Source organism: Sinocyclocheilus rhinocerous, unplaced genomic scaffold, assembly GCF_001515625.1.
Source record: "Sinocyclocheilus rhinocerous isolate Xijiao unplaced genomic scaffold, SAMN03320098_v1.1 scaffold3307, whole genome shotgun sequence".
Classification (NCBI taxonomy): Eukaryota; Metazoa; Chordata; class Actinopteri; order Cypriniformes; family Cyprinidae; genus Sinocyclocheilus; species Sinocyclocheilus rhinocerous.
The window spans coordinates 47,242-57,402 of record NW_015642050.1 but is presented as its reverse complement, the minus strand read 5'-3'; the positions used below and the strand labels follow the sequence as shown (position 1 = coordinate 57,402).

At 41.1% G+C, this 10,161-nt stretch overlaps 1 protein-coding gene across 1 annotated transcript in view; it reads left to right on the top strand.

The window, feature by feature from the left end:
* Positions 1 to 10,161, top strand: part of LOC107755381 (IgGFc-binding protein-like) — a 21,013-nt gene that overhangs the window by 4,884 nt on the left and 5,968 nt on the right. Inside the window, exons 6-16 of the mRNA XM_016572161.1 lie at positions 131 to 310; positions 425 to 995; positions 1,511 to 1,776; positions 4,472 to 4,810; positions 4,946 to 5,528; positions 5,848 to 6,047; positions 6,128 to 6,269; positions 6,376 to 6,704; positions 7,284 to 7,860; positions 7,937 to 8,538; positions 9,265 to 9,833. Of these exons, the coding sequence (XP_016427647.1) occupies positions 131 to 310; positions 425 to 995; positions 1,511 to 1,776; positions 4,472 to 4,810; positions 4,946 to 5,528; positions 5,848 to 6,047; positions 6,128 to 6,269; positions 6,376 to 6,704; positions 7,284 to 7,860; positions 7,937 to 8,538; positions 9,265 to 9,833 (4,358 nt within the window). The remainder of the gene's footprint in view (positions 1 to 130; positions 311 to 424; positions 996 to 1,510; positions 1,777 to 4,471; positions 4,811 to 4,945; positions 5,529 to 5,847; positions 6,048 to 6,127; positions 6,270 to 6,375; positions 6,705 to 7,283; positions 7,861 to 7,936; positions 8,539 to 9,264; positions 9,834 to 10,161) is intronic.

Below are 10,161 nucleotides of genomic sequence, written 5' to 3'. Positions count from 1 at the left end.
AAAAAAAAACACCTTTCCCGTCATAGCTTCTGTAGTATAGGCATAAAAGTATTTTGTTAAGAATTCCATGTTTTTGGTTAAGTAGCTTTTGTGGAGAATAATGGCATTATTACTTATATTCTCCCTTCAGGGTAACTGTGTGTATCAGTTGGCTGGAGTTTGCATCTCATATCCTGGACTGGTGCCCTTTGATGTGCTGGTGCAAAATGAGTTTCGGGGAAGCAGAGTGGTGACGTTCACTAAATTACTGCAGATCAGAGTGTACAATCTCACCATTGTTATCGATAGAGAATACAGCGGTTCTGTTACTGTAAGTTGCATGCTTTAAACCTTTGGCAAACAGTTTTATCTTTCCATATAGCTTGGTGATGTTACAGTAAGTCATTCAATGATAAATTTAAGCAAAGTTGGCTTTCTTTTTCAGGTCAATGGTGAGCTGTTGAACCTTCCTCTCCACCTTATTGAAGGTCAGGTTTCTGTTTTCAGAAGTGGCTGGTCTGCTGTTGTTCAAACCTCTTTTGGTCTCAAAGTCACATTTGATTGGAACAGCTTTGCCACCGTCACCATCCCCAGCACCTACATGGATGCCATCTGTGGCCTCTGTGGAAACTACAATGGAAATCCAGAAGATGATCTGACTGTCAGAGGAACAGCGTTACCTGCTTCAGGACCGTTGGAGTTCGGTGCCAGCTGGAGTGTAGCCGAGATCCCAGACTGTGTCCATGGCTGCACAGACAGTTGTCAGGATTGCGACCCGACCAGAAGGAGTGTCTATGAGACGTCTGATTTCTGTGGGCTGCTGCGTGACCCACAGGGGCCTTTCAAGGACTGTCAAACTGTGCTAGACCCTGCTTGGTTTTTTGAGGATTGTGTTTATGATGTCTGTTTATATAACGGAAGGAGAGATCTACTATGCCAGGCCATAACAGCATATGTAACTGCCTGTCAGGCAATGGGAAGGACCATCAGCCCCTGGAGAACTGCTGAATTCTGTGGTGAGAGAACCCCGGGGCAATTGTATCTAGAGATTTTTGAGAAACTGTATACATGGTAATATTGTGTTCATACACAAGAGTTTTTGTAGGTATAGCGATAGACTTTCTAGCAAAGACACTGCAGTCCCAGTTCCATTCATGTCAACAAAGGCCTTGCAAAATGTAAAGCAGAGCACAAAAACAAAGATGCTAAGGATAGAAGGGTGTGTTAGTACATTCCGCATATGGCTATTGAGTTCAAAATCAAACCTGACATGTAATCTAGCCTGGGTGTTTTCAAACTTTTTGATGCCACGGACTCCCAAATAAGAGGATCTCCTTGCAAGTCTCCTCTTTCCGAAAATATAAAGGCAGCTATATTTTTGGGTGTCAATTTGAAAAACCCTGATCCAGCCCATCAATAAGAACAAGAATTCACAGCCATAGTGGCATTTCTGCTAGTTATTATTTAACTAATTAAATTTATGTATATTTCGAATCAGAGCTTAACCCATCACATGTCTTTGTTTTGTCAGGTGTTCAGTGTCCCGTCCACAGCCACTATGAGCTCTGTGGCTCTGGTTGTGAAGTCACCTGTCATAGTTTGGCTCCTCCCGCTGGCTGTCGTAGTGGCTGTATGGAGGGCTGTGTGTGTGACAAGGGCTACATCAGGAGTGGGGACCGCTGCGTCCCCTTCTCTCAGTGTGGGTGTCTTTATGGCAACCGCTACTACTTGCTTTACCAAAAGTTCTATCCTGGCAATAACTGTGAGGAGGTGTGCATGTGTTTACCAGATGGCCAGGTATGATGACAGTGAAAATATACTACTGTTCAGAGATTTGTTCAGACATTTTTAGGGGCCAAGCACCTATTGTATCAATTTGTTTTCTTATTATTATTATTATTATTCCTCCTTCTTCTTCTTCCACTCTGGAAGTCTATGGCAGCCCATAGAACTGCTTGCGGGAAAGTTATGAAATTTGGCACACAGATAGAGGACAGTCTCAATATTAACCATAGCAAATTTGGAGTCTCTATCTCAAACTCTCTAGCGCCACCAATAGGCCAAATTTGCACTCATATTTCTGCTAATAACTTTTGAACCGTAAGGTCTGAAAGCAAAATTATTTTTTCCTCCGATTCCTTGGCTCATGCCAAGTCGAATGCATACATTTCTACAGGTCAAGATTTTTTGCAATTTTGAATTATGCAAAAAGAAATCTACTTTTTCAAACATTTTTTTCCAGCACTGCGCCACTTACTGGTCAAAATATATTTTTTTAAAAATTGGCATTTCTGCTTATAACTTCTGACCAGTTTGGCCAAAAATCAAGATCAAGATTGGTCAAGATTGGTCTTGTTAGATTCGGAACGGCATAACAAATCAAATGATAACTAATTTTCCTATGTCAGCCTTTTTGGGCATCAGCCATTTTGAGTTTTGTAGTAAAATGCTGCTTCAACAAATGTCTTTAACAGGGGTCTCCACCCCTACTTCTGGAAAGCTGCCATACTGCAGAGTTCAGCTTCAACCCTAATTAAACACACCTGAATCAGCTACTCAAGGTCTTCAGGGCTACTTAATTACAGACAGGTGTGTTGAAGCAGGGTTGGAACTTAAGGGTGTGTTCACACGGCCCTCTGCTCATTTTGTTTTGGTTACACCGTGTCGTCAAATCTTGTCGCATAGCGTCACATCTTGTCATTACTTCCAGTTTTTGGTTTGTTTAGAACTTGAAGTATTTGGTCCATGTTGCGTTCATATATCATTCGAACCGCATCAGAGTTCGTTTGGAAGCGGACCAAGACCCATCTCTTTAGCGGTCTCGGTCCACTGGTTTGGTGCGCACCAGGGTTCGGATGGCAGCGTTCACACTTACTCAAACGAACCGCACTAACAGAGCAATCGGACCAGGGTTCATTTTAATCTATCCAAACATGACAAGTGTTTGTTGTTTTTTTGTAGCTGTCCTTGTATTTATTTATCATTTTGAGCAGGAGTCAAGGATTCATCGGGAAAACATTTTTAAAATGCACCTACTAGGAAGAAGAGCAACAAGACGGCATTATAAAATTAAAAAGTGCGCTTTTTTATTTTGAATGGCGACGACGTGCTCACCCACAGACATTCACAGGTTCATTTTGAGGTATTAGCAAAACAACAAAGCTAATGCTTTTCACGGAACTTACGTAATTACCCATCATAAATTGTGATATAGCCTGGTCCGTTGGATCGGATTGCTTTCTCACTACAACCGAACCGCTCCAGAGTTCGTTTTCAATCAAGCCGAGACCACCTCGTTCAGGCGATCTCGGACCGATCGTTTTGGCGCGGATCCGAGCGCGATTGCCATGTTCACATATGCCCAAACGAACCGAGCTAAGGGGGAAACGCGCCAGGTTCCGAAACAACGGGCCAGGTGTGAAAGCACCCTAAGTCTGCAGGAAGGCAGCTCTCCAGGAGCAGGGGTGGAGAACCCTGGTCTTTACTGAGTATTTAAAGACAGCTCCTTAGCTCTTTACAGCTGTTGTGCTTGACCCCTTAGTTGCTGCTTGCAGCTATAGTTAAGTGATTGGTTTGGATGTTTTTATCTTAAGGACAGGGTTCACAAGAATCACATAATGATAAACTACTTTTTTCATTGATCTTTTGAAAATATTGGTGTGTCTAAAATCACATGTCTGAATAGGTACTATATTTGAATTTGAACCTACCTGCATCAGTTGCGTTGCTTCATTGTAATTCATATATCCTCTCCCATGGCCTCATGGGATAGTAAAGTGTCCATCGAATGCACACTTCAGAATCGCAGCAGTAGTAGGTTACAATACTATGAATTCAGACATACTATTCTTTTGGCATACTGTTTTTTTTGCGTACTATATAGTAGGGAAGTATTCAATTTTAGACGCAGTATATGAGTTCAGTCTTCTGCCCCGATTAAAGGTTTGGAAATAAGATTTATTGAACCTAAGTTGCATATAATCAGAGCAACTTGGAGCAGAACATACAGTACATGGGTTTTCTTCAATAACTTTTCTATTCTATTAGTAGAAAAATAGTTACATTTTTGTAATAAAATGGCCAACTCATTTGTCTTGCTAAGGCTATTTTCATAGCTAGCATTTTTGTATATTCTAAATAGTAAATTAAATGATATTTTTGTATTTTTTATACATTATTATTGTTAAACATATACATAAGTTATACATTCTTTTGATATGATAAATGATATTCAGACTTTATTTAAATCCTTGTTTTGATTAGCATAGGTTTAAAGTATAAAACAATAAATTTTATTTTTTCCACCAGTCATTAATAAGATATTTGATGTGGCACTATTTTTGACAGCTTTTCTTTTCATTTCTTGTTAGTTGTTGAGCTATGTGACATGAGTTGAACTTGCTGTATTTGTATTTCAAATAATTTTTTTTAAACTCATGTTACAAATCTTGCCCCATACAAAAACATTAATACAATGCTTTTCTTTCCACAGGTGGTCTGTAATAGGTCATCGTGTGGCCCCTATGAGAGTTGCGAGTTGGTGGACGGCGTTCACAGATGCCAGCCAATCAGACAGGCCTTTTGTGAAGCTTCTGGAGACCCACACTATGTGTCCTTTGATGGGCTGCGCTTTGATTTCCAGGGAACCTGTACCTACATTCTCTCCCAATCCTGTGGCCTGGAACGGACCAACCTGACCCATTTCTCCATCCAGGTGGAGAATGAGAGATGGTGGCCCGATAGATATCATAAAGTGTCTGTTACCCAGCAAGTGGCCTTAACTGTCTACGGCAGCACCATCATCTTAAGACAAAATGAGCCCCAGATCTTGGTAAGTGGAGGTTTGTCTGCTTTTGTTCTGCTCAATGAAGCTCCCATAATGTGATTTTGAGTCCCTTTTACATGTTAAACTGATGTTGAAATACTCTAAATGTGGTAGGACTCTAATATGACACCATTCCCACAGGTCAATGGGGTTTTGACTAACCTCCCATATAGTTCAAGCAGTTTAAATGGCTTCTTGGTCCAGGCCTATAAGGACGGTATTTACTACATCATCAAGACCGGCTTTGGTCTCTATGTGACCTATGACCTGTCTTACTACGTCACTGTTACCATTCCTGACAACTACCGCAACAAGACCTGTGGACTCTGCGGCAACTTTGACGGCATCCCTTCAAATGACTTCCGTCTCCCAAATGGCAATATTACACGGGACGTAAATGTATTCGGGAGAGCCTGGAAAGTCGATGTCCCTGGAGCCGTGTGTGAGGACGGATGTGAAGGCGACACATGTCTGGACTGTGATCCTCGACTGAAAGCCATCTTTGAGAAGCCTCCCTACTGCGGAGTTCTGGTTGATCCCAACGGGCCGTTTGCCGCCTGTCACGCTGTGCTGAACCCCTCAGCTTATCTCAACGACTGTGTCTTTGATACCTGTGCATCCGATGGCAGCATAGGGGTTATTTGCGATAGTGTGGCGAGATATGCGTTTAGTTGTCTTAGAGCCGGAGTCGTTACCCAAAGATGGAGGACAGACAATTTCTGCCGTAAGTTTGTTCTTGTAGAGAACTTTTTTATGATTCCTGATCATAATTCCTTAATCAAATAGGACAGCAAAACAAAGGGATTATTATGTCTCATAACACAAAAACAAACTTTTTTTTAAACCAAAATATATTTGAAACTTATTGTAATTGTCATAAACAGCATAGCTGGAAGAAATATACTACTGTTCAAAAGTTTGTGGTCAGCCAGATTAGTTTTTAAGAAATTAATAATAGCAATGACGCATTGAATTGATCAAAAGTGACAGTAAAGTGTTCTCGTCCAATCATTTTAATTTTTGTCTTCACCATTGTGTTCCAGCAATGTCATGTCCAGCTCACAGTCACTATGAACCGTGCACAGACGTCTGCTCTGCTGCCTGCCCTGGTCTGACTACGATAATCCAGTGTCCTAAAACCTGCACAGAGGGCTGCGCTTGTGACGACGGTTATCTGTTTGATGGCCAGCAGTGCACTGAACACCAGCAGTGTGGGTGCTATCAGCAGGGACGCACGTATAAGGTGAAGCGATGGCTTTGTGATCATTGTGTCTAGCATTCTTTCTTTTCTTGTGCTGTTTGTGACCGAGTTTGTGTTTTCAGGCTGGGGAGGTGGTTTACCTGGACCAGTGTCTGCAGAAGTGTCGATGTGATCCAGTGAATAGACTTACATGTGAAAGAGCAAACTGTCCTAACGGCACACAGTGTTTCCTTAGAGCGGGAATGTGGGGCTGCTTTTACCCAGGTTAAGATGTACAAAAAAACTGGAATAATGCAATAAATTAAACAACATCTGTAATCTGTTCTTAAATGGCACTTTTTGTGTTTCTTCTCGCTGCTTCTGTCTACAGATCCATGTCAAGACCTCCACTGTCGAGAGAAAGAGTCATGCCGCTTTGAAGGTGGCAATGCTGTGTGTGTGCCCCAGTACAACAGCACATGCTGGGCGTGGGGTGATCCGCACTACCACACCTTTGATGGCCATGAGTATGACTTCCAAGGCACCTGTAAATACGTCTTGTCTAAGACCTGTGGGAATCTGAGTGGACTGGTGCCCTTCTCTGTAACCCAGAGCAATGAAAACCGTGGAAACCACGATGTGTCTTATGTGCGAGAGGTGGAAGTTACTGTATATGGCAGCACTTTTACTATGGTGAACCACCATACAGGACAGATCATGGTAATGAGTTACTGCACATGTTTTTACCAAAATTTTAAAGATACATACTCACTCAGGGTCATCTGCACTGTCACAGTATGATTTTTAATTCATTGTGTGCTATGAACAGACCAACTCAGCCTGATTGTCTTTAAAACAGTGCCTTTTTAAATAAATAAACATGAAACGTCAACCTCAATTATTAATTTCATGAATGTAGTCATAAAAAGAAATAAGCTTTTATTAGTGTAATATTTTATTGATACTTTTATTTTAGATTTGTAGATTTATATATACTTTTATATAATTTAGATTTTATATAAACTTTATATATTTGATCTATATATATATATATATATATTAGTTAATTTAAAACATCCAATAATATTTTTGTGCAAATTTTAAAAGTTCTTTGGCATATTTTAAAAGCAAGATTATTTCTGTTTCACTCCATTGTCATATTTGTTTAAATATTACAATATTTTTCCCACAATAATAAGAATATCGGGAGTCATTAATATGAAATTAGACCTTAAAATAAAGTGTCATCAATTTTTTTTTACATTAAAAAGCACTATCATTCTGTTTTTCCTCTGTCAGGTGGATGGTTTGTGGTTTTATCTTCCTCTTGATCATCATGATGGCCGTGTGAGGGTAAGACAGAGTGGCAATGCTGCTCTGTTGGAAACCGACTTTGGTCTGCGTGTCTCTTACATCTGGGGCTGGAGGGTTGACCTGCATCTGCCCAGTAGTTACTATGGAGTTGTGTGTGGCCTGTGTGGAAATTTCAACGGTAATGGTGGAGATGAGCGGAGAGACCCTGCTGGAAACCTTCTGCCAAGTCTGTACCAGTTTGCAAAGAGCTGGAGAGCAGAAGACAGTGTCACATCTGCGTGTCACGATGGCTGTGAGACCGACTGCCCTGTTTGCTCTCGTGACCTACATGCCCTCTATGAAACAGACGCTTTCTGTGGTGTCCTGACATCTACAGGCCAGAGTGTCTTTAGTGCATGTCATGCTAAAGTGAACCCACAGGCGTTCCAGCAAAGCTGTGTGTATGATCTGTGCTTCAATAACGGAGACCGAAGACTTCTCTGTCAAGCTCTGGAGACTTATGTCGATCTGTGTCGTCAAGAGGGTGTCATTATTACAGATTGGAGAGGGAGATTCAATTGCTGTAAGTTTGCTGAACGCTCATAGTGCACGTTTGTATGCTTAACTTTAACCATGAACCTGTTCTTGTTCTTCAACAGCTATGAACTGCCCACCCAACAGTCATTATGAGGCCTGTGCGTCTCCGTGTCCAGCGACGTGTCCGTACCCAAATCAGCAGCCAAATTGCACTGATACCTGTGTGGAAGCCTGTGTGTGTGACAGCGGATTTGTCCTCAGCGCTGACACTTGTGTGCCCACCAATCAATGTGGCTGCTTCTATGAAGGCGCTTACTACCAACAAGGCCAAACTTTCTGGGCTGATGAGCAGTGTCATCGGCTTTGCGAGTGTGACCGTAACTTAAGTGCTTTGGTGTGTCATGAATCTTCCTGTGCTGTCGGTGAGAGCTGCTCGATTGTTAATGGAAGTCGCAGATGTCGGCCAGTGAGTCGCGCCGCCATATGCATAGGCTCAGTAGACCCACATTACCGCACATTCGACGGATTCCATTTTGACTTCCAGGGCACGTGTGTGTATCAGTTGGCAGCCCTGTGCATTCATAATGCGAGTCTTGTACCTTTTAACGTGACAGTTAAGAATGATCATCGTTGGAGCAGCGCAGTGAGCTTCACTAACACTGTCAATGTGACTGTGAATGGATTCACCATCACATTGACCAGAGAACATCCGTATCAATTACTGGTGAGTGCAGTCACATAATATACACTAGCAGGGTTGAGAAACATTCAGAATCAGTTCTATTTGAAAAAATATATATCTATATAAAAGACTTAATGATGTTTGGTTCCATTAATCATTCACACACTGGCATAGAGTATTTTAACAGGGAATAGAATTAATCTGTTTTTTTTTGTAACACTGTTAATTCTTTTATTTGTTGCACTAATGAATATGCATTACAAAACAGACTAGTGTAGTTCAAATCCCCAAACAAATGACTCTGAGTTAGTTATTTTAGTGAATCAAATCCATCCTGAATGACCAGTATAGTCCGATTCCCAAAGAAATTACTGAGTTGGTTCTTTTTAGTAAATATTAAAGGCCAAGTATTGGATTGCACTAATGTGGACAGTTATTAAAACACCTGTGTAAACTACAGCAAATACACAAAATAATGTTATTTTTAGCAACGTCATATGACGCCTTTAATTCACTTTTTTTTTTTCACTGAATTTTGTTTATTTATACAATTAACTTGCATTTTTTTCCCTATGTTTTTTTTTTTTTTTTTTTCAAAAATACTAAAAGATTTATGAATGGAACTTTTAAAGAACCGGAATTCGAATCAGAATTGGAATTGGAATTCTTATTTTTTTTATGTTTCCCAGGCCTACACACTATTTAAACTGTTTCAATTAAATGAGCACTTCTGTAATAGTAAACAAATGCGTTTTAATTTCTCTTTAGTTTGATGGCCAGCTAGCAGAACTTCCCTTTTGGATTCAAGATGTGTTTGTAGTTGTCCGCAGCGGAAACATTGCTGTTGTGAAGACAAACTTTGGTCTCCAGGTGACCTTTGACTGGTCCAATGTGGTGAGCGTCACTTTGCCTAACAATTACAGTGGTGCAGTCTGTGGACTCTGTGGAAACTTCAACGGTGTTGCTCAGGATGACCTTGCAATGCACAATGGTATGATGGCACCCAATGCCAGTAGTCTGGGACAGAGCTGGCAGGTTGCTGCAACACCTGGCTGTTCCTCCGCTGGTTGTGTTGGCGCTGGATGCTCAACCTGCACTGCGACCCAGAGGGAGAACGCCCAGCGCTACTGTGAGATCATCACAAACCGGACAGGGCCTTTCAGAGAATGTCATGCGCAGATTGATCCCAGATCTTACCTAGAGGATTGCATATTCGACACCTGCCACTTCCAAGGACATCAGGTTGTGTTGTGTGATGCAGTGGCAGCCTATGCATCTGCTTGTCAGAGTCAAAATGTCACGGTTCACCCGTGGAGAAATGCTACATTCTGCCGTAAGTAACTAACTGATTTTTTGTTTGTTTGTTTGTTTTGTTAGTTTTTTATGAATATGAAGCTGAATATGTGTGCTTGATGAAAATAAAATGAACAATGAAACTGTTTCAATAACTGAGCCCAAATCAGTGTTACTCTTGTGGACAAAATTACTGCCAAACATGTCAATTACTAGGGATGTAACGATTAATCGCGAGCTGGTTGAAAATCGATTTAAATATGTGACGATTCAAATCGGTTGAGATGCTAAACAAATCGCGATTCAGTTAGGGGTAGGAGTTTATATGAATGTATGTCTGAGGGGAACTTACTGTCTTTCGATGGTATTTTT